General features: G+C 52.8%; 2 protein-coding genes across 7 annotated transcripts; both read right to left on the bottom strand.

Annotated features, from left to right (window-relative positions):
- Positions 1-174: 174 nt before the first annotated feature.
- Positions 175-12,500, bottom strand: Srrt (serrate, RNA effector molecule). Of its 6 annotated transcripts, none has more exons than XM_051161239.1 (20): positions 12,377-12,500; positions 11,991-12,130; positions 6,724-6,852; positions 6,344-6,490; positions 5,921-6,109; positions 4,056-4,225; positions 3,787-3,971; positions 3,579-3,677; positions 3,375-3,489; positions 3,064-3,221; positions 2,748-2,809; positions 2,567-2,645; positions 2,126-2,314; positions 1,678-1,851; positions 1,434-1,587; positions 1,140-1,333; positions 828-984; positions 597-722; positions 369-495; positions 175-281 (listed from the first exon to the last, which is right to left on the bottom strand). In XM_051161239.1, the coding sequence occupies exons 2-20, from the start codon at positions 12,110-12,112 to the stop codon at positions 206-208; spliced, it is 2,652 nt and encodes an 883-aa protein (XP_051017196.1). In that variant the 5' UTR covers positions 12,113-12,130; positions 12,377-12,500; the 3' UTR covers positions 175-205. The 6 variants fall into 6 exon arrangements, with proteins under 6 accessions (XP_051017196.1, XP_051017197.1, XP_051017198.1 ...); XM_051161240.1 differs by having other exon boundaries at positions 369-474; XM_051161241.1 differs by having other exon boundaries at positions 597-698.
- A 3,119-nt stretch (positions 12,501-15,619) lies between these two features.
- On the bottom strand, positions 15,620-19,891 carry Trip6 (thyroid hormone receptor interactor 6). Its single transcript, XM_051161238.1, has 9 exons — positions 19,640-19,891; positions 19,263-19,390; positions 19,017-19,142; positions 18,354-18,737; positions 17,595-17,688; positions 17,328-17,497; positions 16,249-16,427; positions 15,908-16,028; positions 15,620-15,784 (listed from the first exon to the last, which is right to left on the bottom strand). Exons 1-9 carry the CDS (start codon positions 19,746-19,748, stop codon positions 15,653-15,655), a joined length of 1,443 nt encoding a protein of 480 aa, XP_051017195.1. The 5' UTR covers positions 19,749-19,891; the 3' UTR covers positions 15,620-15,652.
- Between the last annotated feature and the right edge of the window lie 327 nt (positions 19,892-20,218).

Here is a 20,218-nt window from a genome sequence, read left to right as displayed (position 1 = left end):
TGTTCTGAAAGCGATAATAAACTGGCCTCATTCAGCTCACTGTGGCCCAGCCTGTGTTTGGGAAGGAGCAAACCACACACAGATAAGAGGCACTACCAAAGTGCTTTTACTAGCAGGAAAAATAACGTACAAAAAACCTCTCAGTTGATGGGGTAAAGTGGTCACAGGTGTAGATGGTCGTAGGTGTGGAGGGCAAGTGGATAGCTCAAAAGAAATCAACGTCATCTGGGGCATCCAGGTCCCGATACTCTACAATGGCTCTGGGGTCTCCTCGAACCATCCTGTGAATAAAGGAAGTGATATGAACAGACATCCCTGTGGTCAGAGGAGGGAGAAAACCTAGTTTGGGCATCTCCTTCCATACTCACCTGTTCCGAGGTTTCCCAGGGTAACCTCCTTGGCCTCGAAACGCATCGTAGTTGCCACGGCCAGCACCATACGGAGCATGGGGGTATGGAGGCCCTCCTGTGGGGACTGCAGGGCGGACAGCACCAGCTATGACAGAGACCCAGGATGAACTACACACTGACCTCAACCTCAGCCCAGCTAAGCTCTGTAGCCCCCCAGACACCCCTGCATTGCCTCTCCAGACTCACCTCCATAGCCCAAGATGGGCGGCCGGGGCTGACCATATGGCATCAAGCCCTGTGGTGTCTGGGGTGGGTAGGGAAGTCCTGGGGTCAGGCCTGGGGGGAGTACAGCACGGACAGGAGCATGAATTACTGCGGGGGAGGAAAAGGAGGGCAAGAAGATCTAGAAATGGGGCCTGCAGGTTGGTCAGGCACACTGTCAAGGAACTCTGGCAGCCCCCATGGATCGTATCTTACTCTGGGCAGGGCCAGGTGGCTGTGCTGGCTTCATCTCGGGCAGAGCTGGGCGCTTGGCGTCCGTGAGGAAGTTGTTGAAGAAGGCCACCTCCTTCTTCACCTCCTCAATCTTCTCTGCATGCTTATTGAAGATATGTTTGCGCACAAACTCCGGACCCTGGGTTGCAGAGGAGGGGATGAGGACAGCGGGCTGTACTCTCTCACCCCCGAGCCCCACCTGGAGCTATCGGCCTCTCCAGTCTTTTGGGGGTCTTGCTGGCCCAAACCCACCTCCCAATCTACCCTACCCATTCTTCTCACATCCCAAGTCACCTTGAATTTCTTGCCACTGAGAGGACATAGCCACTTATCCTTGCCCAGTTCCTGCGTGTTGGAGGTGACAAACTTCTCCACTTCCTGCTCGGGGTCTTTACGTCCCATCTTCTGGGCCTCTTCCTCCGAAAGGGACTCACGCACACTCAGCAGCGGACTCAGTTTCTCCTCAAATGTCTTCTGCCACTCCAGCACTGTGGGGATGACAAAGGCAGGCCGAGGGGAGCAGGAGGCAAGGGGTGAGAGGAGGGGACAGAAGACACAGGCTGGTCACCTGAGGGACCTGGAGTGTACCTTCTCCGTGACTGATTCGGTTGGGGGGCATGGGCCCCCGAACGTGGATGATGCCGCAGCGGTTGGGCATCTCGTCCTCATTGGGGTACTCACAAGTGTTGTAGTAGTCCAGAGAATGCACAATACGCAAATACAGAAGGAGTTTGTCCAAGACCTGAGGGGACACACACAAGTCACTACTCAGCCCTGCTCGCACACACGTGTGCACACACAGTAACACGCTCCAGAGGGTCAGAACTGGCACCTTAATCAGCTTCTCGTCCCTCTCCACATTGATCTCTGCTGGGTTGCCTTCCTTGGGAGGCTCCTCAGGAGGGGGTCCTCCGCTGCTCCCAAGCAGCTCCTCCTCCTCAGCACTCACTTCCTCAATCAGGTAGTCAGTGATGTTCTTTAAGATGGGGTTTTGCGAGGGCAGGCTCTAGCAAGGACGAGATAGACAATCAGCCCGTAAACAGGTGTGAAGAGGGAGAAGGGCATCAGAGGGCACAGCCTGTGCATCCTACCACCTGCCGCACTCCTAAGCTCTTCCATCCTTCCTAGCCCACTAATGACTACGCCGCTACAAGCTGGAGGAGATGCCAGCCAAAGGGGCAAATAAGGGAGGTTGTGACCATGAAAATGAGCAGATGAGGCTAGAGGTGGCACAAGGAGCCATTGGGTACACTAGAAAGAATCCCCTGGGAGTCACTGACTGTGGGTACAGGAGGCGTCCCAGGCTCAGCTGCCCAGAGCTGGGTCCTGTCATCCAGCGTGTGGATCAGCTTAGCTGCCAGCTTGATGTCATTGCGCACTATTTGCTTGTGCTGCGTGATGCCATTGATGTTGCGAACACGACGGGTCAGATCTCTGTTCACACCAGGACTCAGTTCACACTCCCGGAGCTATAGGGACACAATCAACAAGCTGTCCAATGAGTACCCCAGAAGCTGCACCCCGAAAACTAGGCCCTATGGAGAACCTCGGTGGTTGCTCCAAGGATAGGGACCAAAGGAGACTGAAGCATGGTCACTGTCCCAGAGCTTCTCAAACAGAAGTAAAACATGTATATGAAGCCTCATGGTTTAGCAGACACAGCAAGAGACGGACAGGCAGCGCCCAGCAGTACTTCCTGTAGCCCCATGCCCAGTACTTACTCGGATGTTTTGTAGATTCCAACATATCTCTTTAATGTTAACGCTGCGGTCAAAAGTCACCCAGCCACGGCGGAAAAACCTACGGAAGAAAGCTTGTCAGCACTGTCTTAGGATGAAAACAGTGTGGCCGCTCACTGCCTCAGCTTCTTACCCTATCCCAAGGTGTCCAGCCCCTCCTCACCTCCTCTCTGGCTGGGGCTCAGACAGTGCCACTCGCATAAAGCCTGGGTATCTTTTACAGAGCTGCAAGAATGAAGGAATGAGAAAAGCCACACAGTGACCCCGCTCACCCGCTTCCCAACATCTCCACTGTTTAACAACACTAAAGAAGCACCCTTCGTGCCCCAGCGAAAGAACCCAACCAAGAACCACAATGCACACCAAGCCAGGCCTCCAAGGGCAGGGCTCCACAGGCCTCCCATGCCAAAGGCAGCCTACCACATGAAGGATCTGGGCCTCACACCAACCCTGCCCCTAAAACCAATGTCCCCACTCACAGAAATGATTTCAGCCCTTGAAATGTTGGGTGCTATGTTGCGCATGAAGAGAGAGCAAGTCTTATGCAAGGGCCGCGGCTTGCACTCCAGCCCCGCAGCATCCTTAGGCGTCTCCCTCTCTTCTTCCTTGGGCTTCTCCTTTTCTTTAAGTGCGTCTTCTAAGCAGGAAGGAGGAGTTAGTGTAACTTCACTATTCAAGTGGGTGGAGCGGCAGTTACTACTAGACATCACCTGAGAGAAGCCCCCCCAAACACACACACCATCACCCCACAAAGAAAAACAAAGAAGCAGAAGCAGCAAAGTGACCGCACCAGTCTCCTCTTTCTCCTCCTCAGCTTGGCCACTCTCAGACTCAGACTCCGACTCGGACACACTGCCCTCATCAAAGCTGTCATCCCCACTGTGCTTCCGGTTCCGTTTCTTGCTCTGTGGGAGCAACAGGAGTAGGCCAATCAAGACCACACAGGATCTGGCCCTGACACCTTGGCCTCATGCAAGACACACCTACACCTTACCTTTTTGGCTTCCTTCTCAGCCTCTTCTTTCTTCTCCTCCTTGTCCCCGTCACCCTCAGATTTCTTAGTTTTGTCATCATTTGAACTGTCATTCTCAGCCTACGGGAGACAGTTCCTGAGAATGCCATCTTTTCTGCTGGCTGCATGAGAGCCACCCCATCATACCCTGTGGAGGTCCCAGCTCCCTCAGCCCCTGGCACCTCCTGACCTGTTTGCCATCTTCTTTCTTCTCATCCTTTTCATTGGCCTTGCGCTCTCCGTCCCCCGGGCCTGGTCCAGCACGGCCTTCCTCTTTCTTGTTGGCCTCCCCAGTCTTGCCTGCCTGTTCCTCCTCCTCCTCCTGCTCTAAGATGCGGAGGTCATTCTCTGTGCCACCTTCCATCTTAATGACAGCTACCAACGACAGCACAAGAGGTCACAACCAAAGGACTCTGGCTTCTATTCCCAGCCGAGACCTCCCAGCCTTTAAATCCACACCTGCATCTAGCATCTTGACAATCGCATCAGCTTTGTCTATGTCCAAGAGAAGGCTATCGAACCAGCCACTCTCCATGAGGGACAGGAACACCCTCAGTCGGTTCTGTAGGGCCCCCCGGGCCTCCTGCCGACGCTTTCCCACCTCATCAGGGTGGTACTTAGATCGGAACCTGCGGAAGAAAACAAGCAGGGTGGGAGAGACAGAACAGTTACAAGCGGCCACGGCCAGAATGTAGGGAGGGGCCCAAGAAAGGCAGGGCATAGTCCCTGACACCCACAGAAGGTCATAAAACAAGAGAGGGGTGCACTAAAACCACCCAACACCCCAAAAAGAACCAGAGGTCGTACTCCGGAAAGATCTGGGAGAGAAGCAGGAATTGAGAGCTCTGGGTTAGGAGGGCCATGGCTCTGGGAAAAGACAGAGCTTTGAGGCAGCTCTACTGCTCTAAGCCTCTGGGAGGCACCAGGGTGCCGTTTCCCACAGCCTCAGAAGAAAGCTAAGGGAGCAGGGGCCCCCAGAGAACCTCCCTCTCCTGGCCAAGCCCAGACGAGGTTCCCGCCAACTCCCTCCACCCCAGGTGGAGCCAGAAGGAAACCTGAAGTGTACCAGATAGAAAAGGCCAAAAGGGCAAGACACCTTTCTCCCTTGGAGGGAGGAAAAGGCAGTGAGGGGGACAGGAAAGAGAAAAGGGAGAGGCAAGTGTCTGCATGGCCTCAGCTAGGCCCATGGGACAGAAAAGAGGGCTAGAGGGTTAGGACTTGGGTACAGCATGAAAAAGAAAACATTTTAATAGGACTCTAAGGGCAGGAGAGAAAAACAAAAGCAAGAGAAATTAGGGCTATAAGGAAAAGAGAGGAGGAGAACTGGGGGAGTGTAAGGGAGGCCCAGACAGACGAGTTGAGAAAACAAAACCAAGACGTATTCAGCAGAGCGCAGGAGCATGGACAGAGAGAGAATGAGTGAGCGCGAGCGCTCCACAGACACAGGGCAATCAGAGGAGACACATGAGGACAGGACAGGCTGAGCAGAGAGGAAAGCCGCAGGCATCACCTCCAGGATCTTTACCTTGGCAGCTTGGTCAAACAGAGCTCAAGATTTAACTAGTGGCGCCCAGGGCCCATGCTGGCTGGCGGGCTGCCCGCTGGCTCCTGGCTGGGGTGACCGGCCTAGATGCCCCGCCCCCGCGGGCCTCCGCGGTGGGGGCCCTGACTGACTAGCTGCCTGAGCAATACATTCAGCTAGACCACTGCATTGTGCACAGCGGTACCCTGCCTGTCTGCCTGGCCGGCCCCGCCGCTCTGCCCAGGGGTTCATGTATGGGCTGGGTATGGTGGGGGTGGAGGTGGGTTTGCTCCGAGCTCCGTCGATGAGCGGGTGTAGTTCCCAGTTCTGGCTCTTTTCAAGGAGGAGGAGCAGAAAGAGGATGAGGAGGAGGAGCAGGAGGGGGGAAAAGATGGTTGATTAAAATTAAAACATCCACATAAGGAAAAAAAATCAAATTCTTTTTTCTGTCAAACGACCCTGAGATCTTGACTGTTCTTGTCTGGCTTCACTCGTTCACAAGGAGACCGCGGCCACCTTGGGTCCTGGCGATTGGGGATGACAATGACCCACACCAACAAGAGGGTCGCAGTCTGTGTGCTGCACCAAGAGCCTAAGTAGCTCTGGTCAGCTGCCTGGAGGTGTCCCAGTGAGGCCGGCAGAGATGGGAGACGGATGGGTCCCACCAGCCAACACTGTTTCCCTCCCCTTCCCCACTCCCAGGAAGTGCCATGTTGGGGAGAACCAGGACAGGGCTGCAGCTCCTCCAGCCAGACCAGGCAATGGGCCAGGGCAAAAGGGGCAGGCAAGCAGGGGTACTCACCACTCCTCATCTTTATGGGCCAGGAAGAAGTCTTGCATCTGCTGCCTTCGGAAGTCAAGCTTGTAGTCATTGTAGCGTTTGACTGCCTCGGTCTCATCCACAGAGTCATCCAGGGACAGAAGGAATTCTTTGAAGGATTTCATGATGGGTGGGGGCACACCCAAGTCAATCTCTGCAATGCTGCCCAGCCTGGGGGGGGGGGGGGGAGGTCCAATCAGGAGGCTTGGTTGTGAGGGAGACGTAGAGCCTAGATAGTGAGACACCCCTTCCTCTGCCCACATGCCACCACTCCAAGCAGTAAGTACTATACCTCACAGGCACCCCAGAACCTATTCTCTCCCAGGCTTCAACTATAACCTCCAGCAGCCCCAGGCATTCCCCCAAACCTAGCAATCCCCTTCTCCCCCAAACCCCAGGCTTTACCTGGCCTGGATGGGCAGGACATGGTGCTGCATGATGTGGACGTCTGGGTGGCCCCAGGGCTGAGGGGGGCCGTATGTTGGTCCCCCACCCCCCCCAGCATAGGGCATGTCATAGCCACTGTGGTATGGGTCAGAGCTGTGCTCATCCCTGAGGGTGGGGGACACAAAAGTCAGACACAGGAGGAACCAGGAACCACATTTCAGAACATGGACAAGGGCAAGAAGAAGGGCACATGCAAGATGTGGTCTCTCACCCAAGGGATAAAAGGGACAAGGAACGCTGGGTACGTGGGATAAGTGAGACAAGGAAGCAGCCAGCTTTCAGCAGAAGGACTGAGGCCTGAGGGTCCTGAGGGTAAAAAGAAAGTGATGCCACCTCACCAGTCTCTCCTCATGCGCTTCTGTGGGGGACTAAGTTCGTGGCGAGGGGGAGAGAAGCGTTCCCGTCGGTTCCGGTCATAGTCTCGATATTCGCCCCGACTGCGGCGCTCACGGCCACGGTCCCACTCTCTGGAAGGAAGAACAAGGACGTGGCTGAGGTGGAGATGGCGTCAGCTGGGATGCCTGCCTAGAAAACACAGGCGTGGCTCACTCTCTGGCACTGCACACAGAGGTGTGACAGCCGTAGTGGGCCACACACAGGCTAGCCTCCACTCTCTGGAACCACAGCTTCTCACCACCACCTTCTGTTCTAAGTCCACCTCCCAAGGGCCACATCACTCCACCTACCTTACAGCAAATACTTAGCCTCTGTGAATCTTCAAACTATACACTAATAGAAATCACCCTGAGATACAGAGACTGAGCCTCGTGCTCCCTGAGCTTGTCTCACTACTGAATTATGCTGCACCCAGCCTTGCTTCCCTTTTAGAAAACTTGAGACCATGGCCCGAAATTACACAAGCGGCCTCTGTAGGCGGATCTTGAACTTGAGATCCTCCCACCTCAGCTTCAAAAGATGATGAGATTATTAGCCTATAGCACCATGCCAAGTTAATTATATGTTTTTATAAAAAAAAAATAACTATTTTCTCAAAAGAAAAAAAAAGTTGCTATGGAAAGGAGCACTGTTCTCTTCAAGGTCTGGCTTAGAAGAGCTTCCACAGCAATTAGGTGGGAAGAAATTAACTGGTACTCACACAGACATATTATCATAAAAGGAAATACTTAAATGGCTTTCTCAGATGATTTGGGCTACTCTTTCTGGCTTCTGCATAAAGTTAACGGCATCCTGCTATGCTGATAGAGCTCTCACACTCTTGAACTCAAGCAATCCTCCTGCCTTTGCCTCAGGAGTGCATTTCAGGTGTGAGCCCTTCTCCCAGAAAGAGGTAGGTTACGAGTAAGCTGAAGCAGGCCTGGTGTGATTCTATCACTTAGAAAATGAAGGTGGCATGGTGTGATTCTATCACTTAGAAAATGAAGGCGGCATGGTGTGATTCTATCACTTAGAAAATGAAGGCGGCTACACAGCAAATACAAGACCACACTGAGCTGCATAAGACTCTGTCTCAAAATAAGCAAATGAAGTTAGCTGGACTGGCTCCTCACGGCCACACCAGCAGGCTAGAGCTCAGAGGTAACGCACTGCCTAGAATGTTCAAAGCCCTTGTGCTCTGCTACATTCAAGTCCTAGGCTACCGGCTCCCTGAACATCTCCCAACATTTCTCACTATACAGTAGCAAGACATTTCATCCGAGACTGCTCATCTCGGAAAAATTTAGACACTGGGACGCTGTGGAGCTCACGCTGCTAGGTAAGTTTTCCAAAATGTGTTTCCACCAGCAACAAATCCTGACAGCTTTCCTCTAGTAACAGCTCTCCCAGCTTGTTCTCCTGCGCATGCCTGCCTAACACTAAGTGTGAAACCCCAGTGCTGACAGTGCTCAAATCAAGAATGGCATCTGGGAAAAGCACTTCAGGCTCCTCAGTCAATCACACGGCTGCTCTTGGTGCAGGCAGGGCTGACCCTACACTCAGCACAATACTGTTATGCACACTTCTCATCCATCGCTCATCCTGAACACCAAACCAGAAACTAAGACGCAATGCTCCACCAGAGACACTAACTGGGGGTCTTCCTTCAAGCTGGCATGCTTGTCCTAAGGCACCACTGCTTTCAGCCAGCATTCCTGCAGCATCACTAAGGAAGACATCAATGTCTCTACACAGTTTGAGAATCACTACACCAACCAAGTAAGAGCAGTCCAGCTAAGTGTCTCTCTCCTGTGGCTCTCCCCAGCACCCTGGGTATCATCTGCTCCTCAGAATTGAAGTCCCTTTGCCATGGCCATGGCTTTTTTGTGGCCTATCCCCAAAGCTACTTTGGCCTCACATGATTAAACTCTGAAGGACTTCACCTGGCTTCAGACTCAGAAAAAAAAACTTCTATTTTCTTTTTTCTTCAAGAAACACCAAGCAGAGTTGGGTATGGTGGCTCCCACTTGTAATTCCAGCACTCACAAGGCCTGAGGCAGGAGGATCTATCTGTTCCAGGCCAGCTTTTTCTACATGAGACCCTGTCTCAAACACTAAAGAGCCAGGGGGCTAGGGAGATAGCTCTCAGCATGTGGCTCAGAGGACTGAGGCTCAGTTCCTAGGAACCACCTGTCAGTTCCAGGGATGCAACACTGCCTGGCTTCCCACAGGCACCAGGCACAGCATGCTTGTGGCGCCTGTACATATTGGGGGGTGGGGGGGGGGAGGGAAGCTGCCAGGCATTGTGGCATATGCTTTTAATCCCAGCACTTGGCAGGCAGAGGCAGGTTGATCTCTGAGTTTGAGGCCAGCCTGGTCTAGGACAGCTGCCAGGGCTACACAGAGAAACCCTCTCTCAAAATACAAGCCAAAAACTAATAGTTTTTAAAAATGTGCTAAGCAGGTGCCAGGTGTGGTAGCTCATGCCTTTAATTCCAGCACTCAGGAAGCAGAGGCAGACGGATCTTTATGAGTTGGAGGCCAGCCTGGTCTACACGGCAAGTCCAGGACAGCCAAGGCTACATAGAGAAACCCTGTGGGGGGGAGGGGTGCGGGGAAACAGTGCTAGGGGCTAGAAACATGGCTGAGTGGTTAAAGGCACTTGCTGTTCCTGCAGGTTTGTTTGTTTCCTAGCACACATGGCAAGCCACTCACAAGTGCCTGTTACTCCATCTCCAGAGATCCACCACCTCTAGCCTCCATAGTCATTAAACACTGATGTGCCAACACCATCCACACCCACATCCACACCAGGCTTCATCTTTCCCAGGGTTTTCTAAGTGCTGACTGGCAGACTCTCCTTTTTTTGAGACAGGGTTTCTCTGTGTAGCCTTGGCTGTCCTAGACTCACTTTGTAGACCAGGCTGGTCTCAAACTCACAGTGATCCACCAGCCTCTGCCTCCCGAGTGCTGGGATTAAAGGCGTGCGCCACCACCGCCCGGCTCAGACTCTCCCTTTTAAAATTTAATTTCATATTTACTTATTTATTGAGACAGGATAACACCCTGTAGCCCTGGTTAGCCTCAATCTCTTAAACTAAGTTTATTTTCATAAGTTCTATCACAAAAGTCACTTCAAATTCCTTTAAGGAAATGTTTTCAAGTCAAGCTACTGCCATTAACTCACAATTGTTCTTTTGTTTGTCTCTGCTGGGTTTTTTGTTTGTTCGTTTTTTGAGATAGGGTTTCTCTGTGTAGCCTTGGCTATCCTGGAATCACTTTGTAGAACAGGTTGGCCTCAAACTCACATTAATTCGTCTGCCTCTGCCTCCTGAGTGCTGAGATTAAAGGCCTGCGCCACCACCACTGCCCTGCTGCTATTGTTGTTTTTAAGATGCCTTGGATTTAAAAGGGAGGGGGCTGGAGAGCTGGCTCAGTAGGTAAGAGCACTGGCTACTTTTGGAGAGGACTGAGGTTTGCGTTCCAGCACCCACAAGGCAATCCATACCCATCTTTAACCCCATTTCCCAAGGGATTTAATGCCCTCTACTGTCCATGGGCACCAGGCACAAATGAGGCATAAAGTAAGCAAAATATCCATAAACATATTTTCGAAATAAAAAAATATATAAACTTCCACACTTCCTCTCATCTTAATCACCTGTTTTAAAATCACCTCAAACATTTCTTAAGGTAGTCAAGTGGTGATGGCACACACTTTTAAACTCAGTAACTTGGGAAGCAGAGACAAGCAAATCTCTGGTCTACAGAGGGAGTTCCAGCATAGCTAGGTCTACACAAAGAACCCTATGTCAAAAAACCAAAAACACCAAAACACAGGGTTTCTCTGTGTAGCCTTGGCTGTCCTAGACTCACTTTGTAGACCAGGCTGGCCTTGATCTCAAGAGATCCACCTACCTCTGCCTCCTGAGTGCTGGGATTAAAGGCAGGTGTCACCCATGCCCCACACAAAATTTCTTAAGAACATCTTCAATGTAATTAACTAAAAAGGATTTCCCAGAAACCTAATCAGGAGCTAAGTCATACATATCCAACCAGCTAAGCTAGCGAGTCAACTGCCTGTAATCCCAACACTTGGAAAGCAGAGGCCAAAGGCCCTAGTGAGGCCAGCTGGGCTAGAAAGCAAACTCAAAATCAGCCTGGACCACACAAGGAGGCCCTGCCTAAGGAGACAAAAACAGCAAAACCGAATCAATTAACACTGACCCTGCTCTTCCCAAGAGCTTAGTGCAAGAATTCACCACATCTTGCCAGCAAAGTGGTCTGACTCTTCTCCAGTCTGCTAGTCTGCGTTCCTCGTTTCTCCTAAACCAACCTTTTAAGAGCCATGACTTTAATCCCAGCAATGGTAGATCTCCGTGTGTTTAAGCTCTGCCTACATCGTGAGTTCCAGGACAGCCAGGACTACATCGAGTCCTTGTCTTGAAATCATAAACAAACAAATATGCACTTTACAAGTAATAAAGTGCACATGCACTCGCTGGACTGCAGATATAACTGTTAGCTGAGTGCCTCCTCGCATGTGCAAAGCCCTGGGTCGCAGCTTAGTGTTATCCTCAGCTACCTACCAGTTCCAGGACAACCAGGTTATAAGAAACCTTATCTTTTCAATGGAGGAAGGGAGGTGGGGTAAAAAAAGAAATGCAAACTGAGCTCGTTGGGTTGGTGCACCCCTTTAATCCCAGCAGAGATTAAAGCAGATCAGAGGCAGAGGCAGGCAGATCTCTGTGAGTTCAAGGCCAGACTGATCTACAAAGCTAGTCCAGAACAGCCAGGACTCGACTGTCTCGAAACCATGTCTCGAAAAACAAAAGCAAAACAAACAAAAAAAAAGAAGAAGAAAAAGAAAAAGAAGTAATGCCAACTCCTTAGTTCTAACGCTTTGATCAGTTGGTGCTTCCTTATTATTTAGATTTAAGACAGGGTCTCCCTACGTAGCCCACGAGGAAGATGCAGTGGTCCAGCCAGCTGAGAGGCGGCTCCTGTTCGCCACTACTACTGGCTGTCACTTTGATCTTAAAAGACCTTTCAAAATCTAAGCCAACAATGAATAGACTACAGAAAATGGTCCAGCGGTGGATTACATCCTAAAGAGATTTTATGCGGACACAGTGTAACGGAATAAAACTGAGAAGCGCAAGGGTTGCGGGGGTGGGGGTAGAGGGTAGGGATAACGTTAATCTTGGGGTTAACGTCAATCTTGTCTCACCGGTCATTCCAATCGTCCCCTCGCCGTCTTTCATCTCTTTCCCGGGAACGGTCATAATCGCTGCGCTCTCTTCGAAATTTGTCCCGGCGTCTTCGATCGTATTCGTCATCACTGTCACCCATGGTGCTGTCAGAGGAGGCCTGGGGCCCGGCGGCGGGTGGACACGGTGATGATGAACAAGGACCAGAGGAGGGACAGTCCCCCGGGGGCAGCGCGCCCGCCTCCCTCCCGCCGAGGCCGGCCTGCCATCCGGGGCAGGGCGATCGGTCCGACAGTTTCACTGTCCCCAGGGGTTTCCCCCCCCCCTTTGTCCACCCCCGAAGCCCCCCGGGCACAGTCCTCTCCTTCCGATCCCGCCACCCGGGTCTTTCCTTCCCCTCCCCCACCTGGCAGCGGCCGGGGCCGTTGGAAGCGCGCGCCGGCGGGCTTGTTTTCCGGCCGGACCGGAACGCGCGACAATGGACCGACCGCAAAGAAGGTTTGATGGAGACGCGGGGATTCTCAGCCCGGAAAGATGAAAGTGGGGCCGCGGAGGGTGAGAGGAGTCGCGCGCGCAGCTCCTGTCGCCCCCGGACCTCGGGCTCTAACTACAAACAAGACCACCAGGCCGCCCCCCCCACCAACGACCAAACTAAAACTAAGAGAGATTAAGGGACTGATGGGAAAAGGGTGGAGACGCGGAAGTCTCGCGCGGTTTTGCGACAAAACCCCAGCCGTAGGCGCTACGGAAGCTGAGCTAGGCCAAGCCAGGTCTCCGGAACGTGGTCGTGCCTTCTCAACATGATGGAAACGGAATAGGGCTTCGATCCCCATTAACAGTCTTCTAGGTCGGACCTAGTTTGCATCCAGAGGTTGTTTTGAAAGATTCCTGGGCTGGGGCACCTCTTGACCTTCTCAAGGGTGGATTTGGACGCTCCTCGTGTTGGGGACGGTGGATGTCTAGGGAATAATGCATAGAAGCAACCATTTTAAAGGCTTCTCCTCCCACCATTTTCTAACGCAGGAATCTACAGCATGTGCTACTTGTAAAACGTGTTCTTCCTGCTTTTCTTGGGACAAAGGCGCCTGATCCTCGTGGGAAAACGTGCAGATCGGTCTTTTTGCTTTATTTCTGTTTTTTTGAAACGGGGTTTCTCTGTAGCCTTGGCTGCCCTAGACTCGCTTTGTAGACCAGGCTGGCCTTGAACTCACTGCGATCCGCCTGCCTCTGCCTCCTAAGGCAAATCTCAGTCATAACGCCCAATACTTTAATGGGAGCTGTACAGTGCAGTCTGGAAACAACCACCACGACCCAGTGATTCCCAGTTTTAATTCATAATTCCTCAAGATACCACTAAGCCCTTCTCAATGAATAAATGTTAAGCTAAAGAACGGAGCCATGTTGGGGCTGGAGATTAAGGGCACCACCGTTTGCTCTTCCAGAGGTCCCGAGTTCAATTCCCAGCAACCACATGGTGGCTCACAACCATCTATAATGTGATCTGATGCCCTCTTCTGCAGATAAAGCACTCATGCACAAGAACGGAGCATGCCACAGCCTTGCTGGGGGATGGGGGTGTGGGGCGGTGCACCCAGCATGTAAAAAGGCGTATGTACAGTAAGGAGCATTTAAAAAGCTCGGTACAGAAGTCATGTTGGCACCGGCCTGCAATCCCAGCTACTCAGCAAGTTGAAAACAGGAGAATCACAAATGCAAGGGAATGAATTCAAAGCTAGCCCGGACAATTTAACAAAACTGTCTCAAAAACATTTTCCAAAGGGGGCTAGAAAGATGGTTCAGTGATTAAGAGCACTTCCTGCTCTTACAGAAAGAAAACCAGAGTTCGATTCCCAGCATGCATGTATCTGGCAGCACACAGGCTGTTAACTGCAGTTGCTAGGGATCTGATGACCTCTTCTGGACTACGAGGGCACTCCACTCAGATGTACATATACCCACACTTTGACATATGCATATACTCATTTTTTTTCTAAGACAGGGTCTCTCTGTGTAGCCCTGGCTGCCCTAGAACTCCCTCTATAGACCAGGCTGGCCTCCAACTCAGAGACCCTCCTGCCTCTGTCTCCTGAATGCTGGGATAAAAGGCATGAACCACCACAACCGGTTCATACACAATTTAGTGAAAACAGCCATTAGATGGTGGTGTACGGCTTTAATTCCAGAATTCTGGAGGCAGAGGTAGGTAGAGCTCTGTGAGTTTGAGGCCAGCCTGGTCTACAGAGGAAGTTCTAGGACAGCCAAGACTACCCAGAGAAAACCCTGTCTCAAAAAAACAAAACGAAAATAAATAAATAAACAAACCAAAACAAAAACAAACAAACAAAGCCATGAGGGGGAGCAGCAGCGACACATAGCTCAATGCTAGAATGCTTGCCTACCATGTGACAGGACCTGGGGTCGGTGGTGGAGCATTTGCTTAGTATTTGTGAGTCCCTGGCCCATGCCCACCACCTTCCCAACCCCACAAAAATGTAGCTAGATGCATTGGCACAATTCCGTGACCCCAGCACTTGAGAAGCAAAGGCAAGGGGAGCCCAGAGTTGAAGAACAGCCTCTGCTGTCTCAGCTGTGTATCCAATTCAAGGGTGGCCTGGGATACTTCAGAGTGTGTCCCTTACAAAAGTACCTCTTCCGGCTTTAGCCTATGTCGTAGCCTCAAGGCTAAATGCACCAAGAAAATTGGCATCATTAATAAACACAGGACCTGCCATGATGCCTCACTCCTGAAAACGGCAGAGAAGACTGAAATCCGAGAGCAAGACCAAGATGAAGAAACAGGTCTTTGGCATCTGGCACTGCGGTCCCTGCATGAGGGACAAGGACTGGTGGGCCTGGGCCAGCAACACCACTTCCGCTGTCAATAAAGATGGAAGGAATTGAAAGATCAGTAGAAGCCAGACGTGGTGGCGCACGCTCCTTTAATCCCAGCACTTGGGAGGCAGAGGCAGCCGGATATCTGTGAGTTCAAGGCCAGCCTGGTCTACAAAAGTGAGTCCAAGACAGACGGGGCTGCACACAGAAACTCTGTCTCAAAAACCCAAAGGCAAGAAAGACCAGTAGAAACGCAACCGTTTAAGACATCCCTAGCCTACAATAAATGGACTAATTTATGTAAGAACAATAAAAATACAGAATAAGAGTTAACACTAAGATAACACTAAGCCCTTCTCAACGCATCAAATGTTAAGCTAAAGAACGGAGCATGCCACAGCCTTGCTGGGGAGGGACGGGGGAGGATTCCAGCATGTAAAAAGGTATATGGACAGTAAGAGGCATTTAAAAAGCTCAGTACAGAAGGTTTTTATTTGGGAGAGGGGGGAGTGTTTGTTTTGTTTTAAGGCAGATCTCACTGTGTAGCCCTCACTGGCCTGGAACTTAATATATAGACCAGGCTGACTTCAAACTCACAGAGACCGGTCGGCCTCTGCCTCCCAAGTGCTGGGGTTCGAGGTTTCCTCGGCCTCATCCCACGAGACTCCAAATGAAACAGCAGAGACTTGGAAGTGCTTTTACACTCTTCAGAGATTATTTCATGAAGAGAAGAAGAAGAGACAGGATTTGGTGAGAAATAGTAAAGGTGGATGTCAGGAGAGGTGATGGGTGGGGGGGGGGGGGGGGGGGTGGGGTGGCCTGAGATCCCAGCAGGTACTTCCAGGAAATGTCAACAGTCGGTGGTGACAGTGGCTGAGAGCTCTTGAATACGCCAGGCACTGCAAGCCTTGCACAAGATGTGCCCGTCCAGAGGGTAGCAGCCTTGACACTCACCCTCAGACGACAGCTGCAGCCCGCACTCCTGTGAGGAGAGACAAAACCTTTATTAGCCCAAGAGCTCCGTGACTTTCCCTCCCAGCACCCATGCTCTCTGCAGGGCTCTTGCTCTGATTGCCACCACCCCCCACCTCCTGCCCCTCCTCACCTCACACCTGTAACAGCCGATGTGGAAACTTCGATCCAGAGCAACTATTCTCACTGTCTCCTCCTGACCTGGCTCCGGCATGATGGCCCCACCACACACTGAGCACCGTGGGGCAAATTTCCTGAGGTGAAAGGGAACGGAAGTGTCAGATCCCTCCCTCCCTGCAAGAGGCTCACATCGGAGCCCAGGAAAGAGGGAGGTAAATGCAAAGGATTGGGGAGACGGATGCATAGGGAGGGGTCTTGGAGGAAAAAGACAGGACTGGAAGTTGGAAACGGAAGAGGCAGAGCCTGGGGCGAGAAGAAGTAGGACAGGTCAGACGTTCTGAGTGAAGGCAAGACCTGTGGAAATCTTCAATGCAGTGAATCTGACTCGTGGCGTCCACCGTGAAAGGGATGCCATCGAGGCCCCGGTGACACACCACACAGGTGAAGCAGCCAGGGTGGTAAGCCTTCCCCATGGCCCTCAGGATTCTGTCCAGGATGGGTTCAGAGCAGGTAGAACACTTCTCCAGGGTGGCCTAACAGGAAAGCAGGCAGGGAAGGAAGGTCAGCGAGGGAAAGCACTACAGCCAGGACCGCGCAGCTGTCTGCCCACACATCTGCTGTGTGTAGTTTCCCACCCGGAATTCAGTGCAAGGTGGAGTTAGCATTTCTGAGGTCACATCCCAGGACTGTAGCCTCCACGTACTTCCTCTTCCAATGACACAGTAATGCCTGCCTCTCAGCAACGGTTAGCAACTCTCACAAATTATGTCAACTCTAGAACACCTTTCTAGCTGGGCATGGCAGCACACAGCGGTTTCCCCAGATCTCAGGAGGGTGAGGCCCAAGGACCGTGACTTCAGGACCAGCCTGGGCTACATAGTGAGACTGGGGGTGGGGGGGGGAGATGGTCTCCCACTTGAAAAAAGTAGCTGTTTTCCTCCTCCTTCAGCCACTATCACATCTGACTACTTCTTTGGTCTGGGCTGCAGCTTAGTAAAGTAGTTTGCCCAGCACGCACAAAGCCCTGGGTTTCGTTCCCAGAACCACATGGGACAGATCTGGTGACACACACCTGGAACCCCTATAGCCCATGGATAGAGGCAGGAAATTCAAGGTTTTCATGACACACCTCAAAACGACAAACAATCCAAAACCCAAAATGTTCTTTTGACTGATGGACCAGTTCATCTTCAGAAACCTGTGCCCAAGGCTGGCTCCAAGATAGCTCAGGCTAGCCCCCAACTCCTGATCCTCTCTCCTCCAGAGAGGCCAGTCACCATGGCTAGCTCCTTCCTCCTTGGACCTCAGCTTGGGTCCCCCAGCTTCAAGAGGACTGAGTATCTGGTCCTCTCTTAGACGGGCCCCCCCCCACCTGCGGATCCTGATGGCTTCATTTGGCTCCCCCTCCCCTTTCTCACAGCCTAACCACTCACCACGTAGCAGCTCTCACAATACGCCCTCCTCTCCACCGCATAGAAATGCTGGCCCCGGAGCTGGGCCCGACAGGTAGAACACACAAAACAACCAATATGGAAGACACGGTCCAGGGCCACAACCCCAGCTCCATCACCAACTACATCTTCGCCACAGCCACCACAACGACCTGAGGGCAGAGCCACGAGATCAGTCCACACCAGGGCCATACCACCAGATCCACTGTCTCCTCCCACTTCCCCGCCTCTCCCACCAGGTCAGCTCACCAAAATACTCCCCACTGGGAGGGTGGCTCATGTCATGCACCAGTTTCTTGGTCAGTCTCTCCAGCTCCTCTTCCGGAGGTTGGCTTAAGGGGCCCTACGGTGAGAAGCAGGGCTCTGCGGTGGTGCCGATAATCTCTGTCACCATAAATAACCCACCCGTAAGATCAGGAACTCTGGTATCTCCTCTGAGAACACCCCTCAGAAGCAGCAGATGGAGGAAGGAAGCCCTAGCTCCTCCCCCTTTGAACTTCTTGACCCTTAACCTTAGAGTACTCTAAAAACCGGAGTTGATCTATTCATTTATTTATTTTTGTGACAGTGTCTCCTATAGCCTAGGCTGGCTTGGAACTCCTCCTGCAGCCAAAGATGACCTTAATCTACTGATCTTCCTGCCTCTACCTCCACCACGCCTGTTATCTCGGAATTCCTGCATACCAAGCAAGCACTCTAACAACTGAACTGCATGCCCTAAAAAAACAGTATCTTTTTTTCTTTCTTCTTCTTTTTCCTTTTTTGGTTTTTCAAGACAGGGTTTCTCTGTGTAGGCTTTGCTGTCCTGGACTCATTTGAAGACCAGGCTGGCCTCGAACTCACAGAGCTCAGCCTGTGTCTGCCTCCCTGAGCGCTGGGATTACAGGCATGTGCTACCATGCTCAGCTTAAAAACAGTATTAAGTATCCCTCAGTCTCCACAACACCCCAATCAATGCCCAGTTAACTTCAATTACCACAAACCACAGTGCCCCCACCCGCAGCTTACCTGAGACCCATGCCCGCCTCCTCTTCCTCCTCCAGCAGGGCTATGTACCCCAGCAGCTCCCTCCTTAACCCCAGGTCCTGGATCACGGTGGCTCCTGTAGCCTGCCCCCCAGACTTCACCACGGCCTGGGAGAGGAAAGTGGGGGCCTGGAAGAGGCCCTGAGGCCTGGGAGGCGCCCCGCCTGGGCAGTCCGCAGCCTCTCACCGGTTGAGCCACCTTCACTTGTACAGGGAAAGCCGGGCCAGCAGGAGTGCTGGCGGTAGCGTAGGAAGCCGGGGTAGGTCCACCATAGGGGGACGCTGGGAGCATCGGGGTTGGGCCGGCACCTCCACTGGGCTTAATAATTCCTCCACGATAAGTGTGGGGTGGAGGTGCCTCAAAAGCCTGGGGAGACAAGCAATGGAAAAACAGTGAGTAAGGGCCAAATCCATCCAAGCTCCATGCATGCCAGGTGGGAACCCCAGGGAAGCCATGACTTTTGACAAGTTGGGGGGGGGGGGTGGCAAGGCCTGATGAGGAGGAAGTTCATGATTTCTCTAACCAGGTTATTTATTAGTTGCCAAGCGTGTAGGTGGGACCGAAGAGGGTGGATTGTGGCTGAGAATCTATAGGAGGGAACTGGCTGAGGATGGGAAAGCAGAGACAGGACACACAGTAAGTCACCTGTCGGTCCGGTCGCCAAGGAGCATGACTGCGACCCCCGTCCAGATCAGCCAACATGCTGGTGAGTGAATCGATCTCAGCGTCCAGGCTTCCAGGGCGGATGACGCCCCTGTCTGGCGGGAGCCCCTGGGGACAGAGCCAGGGCAGGGAGGACAAAATACAGATCACAAGCCCTCGGTTTCTCTCACCTTCACCCTGAGAGAGAGAGAGAGACCCACACATCTTACCCTCACCCCCAGTTCTCACCTGCAGGCGCTGGGGTGTCCCATGGGAGGCCACCCAGGTAGGCCCCCGATCTTCCGGAACCCCCGGAGGCTGGTAACATTGCTCAGGTGGGAGGGGGCAAAAATTGACCCTGGGGTGAGGCTGGAGTGCTAGAGAGAGAAGAGAGGTGGGACTGGAGAAGGAGGGGTGCCTCGTGAAAACTGCCCTTCTCGGGGCGGCTCTCCTCCTTCACGTACCCGGGGGTTCTGGGAATGGACAGAAGTCGGGGAAAGTTGCACAAGAGCAGGGGCCTCTGGCTTGGGGGAACAGCAGAAAGCGGACAAACGGGAGAAAAAGTGAAGGAGGGGGGCCAGTGGCTCTTCCGTCACTCCCGGATGGTGTGAGAAGGAAACACTTACTTGCTCCGTGGGCCGGTGGCGGCCCCAGGGCGCCTCGGGGAAGCGCTCTCCCCTGAGGGACTCTGGAAGGCTCTGGCTGCTTAGGAGGAAGCCAGGTGGGCCCCGACATGGTCTGGAATGGGGTTACTCCACTCCAGACAGAGGTCAGAGCTCCCACAAGCCGGGGAACCCGGAGCCTGGAGCCCCTTCTCTCCGCGCTTCCGTCCCACGCCCCGTTTGGGACTCCCGCAAAGAAACTTTTTTTTGGCTTTTTTTTTTCCCCCTTCCTCCCCAATTTTGGAGGCGACCACGCCCCCTGACGTCACCACATTCCTGGGGGAGGGTCACGTGGTCCCCTAAACCCTAATCTGCGATTCCCTCCTCTCTCTGGCCCCCCTCCTGGTTAAGAGAGGACCGCCCTCCTCCGGAGCTCAGCCACAGGGTGGGCTACTCAGAGAGGTTCGGGCCCGGCAATTCTCTATGAATCCTGCCCCAGTACTGCACGTGGCAGCTTCTGGGCGGCCCCGGGGCTCTGAAAGTTTCTGGTCTCCACCCCGCTTACAGACCTCTCCCTTCCCACCCGCCTCCCTCTCACCTACA

Source organism: Acomys russatus, chromosome 19 (genome assembly GCF_903995435.1).
Source record: "Acomys russatus chromosome 19, mAcoRus1.1, whole genome shotgun sequence".
NCBI lineage: Eukaryota > Metazoa > Chordata > Mammalia > Rodentia > Muridae > Acomys > Acomys russatus.
The sequence above is the reverse complement of the archived record's forward strand: the minus strand, read 5'-3'. Positions and strand labels throughout refer to the sequence as shown.

Excerpts from the sequence above, each read along its gene's own strand:
- Trip6 (XM_051161238.1), bottom strand. The coding sequence starts at position 19,748 with ATGTCGGGGCCCACCTGGCTTCCTCCTAAGCAGCCAGAGCCTTCCAGA. Across the intron at positions 19,391-19,639 it reads GCCACCGGCCCACGGAGCAA|CACTCCAGCCTCACCCCAGG; the intron begins GTAAGTGTTTCC and ends TTCTCTCTCTAG. Across the intron at positions 18,738-19,016 it reads CTTGGCGACCGGACCGACAG|GCTTTTGAGGCACCTCCACC; the intron begins GTGACTTACTGT and ends TTGTCTCCCCAG.
- Srrt (XM_051161239.1), bottom strand. The coding sequence starts at position 12,112 with ATGGGTGACAGTGATGACGAATACGATCGAAGACGCCGGGACAAATTT. Across the intron at positions 1,334-1,433 it reads CCGAATCAGTCACGGAGAAG|TGCTGGAGTGGCAGAAGACA; the intron begins GTACACTCCAGG and ends TCATCCCCACAG. Across the intron at positions 496-596 it reads GCCCATCTTGGGCTATGGAG|CTGGTGCTGTCCGCCCTGCA; the intron begins GTGAGTCTGGAG and ends TCTCTGTCATAG.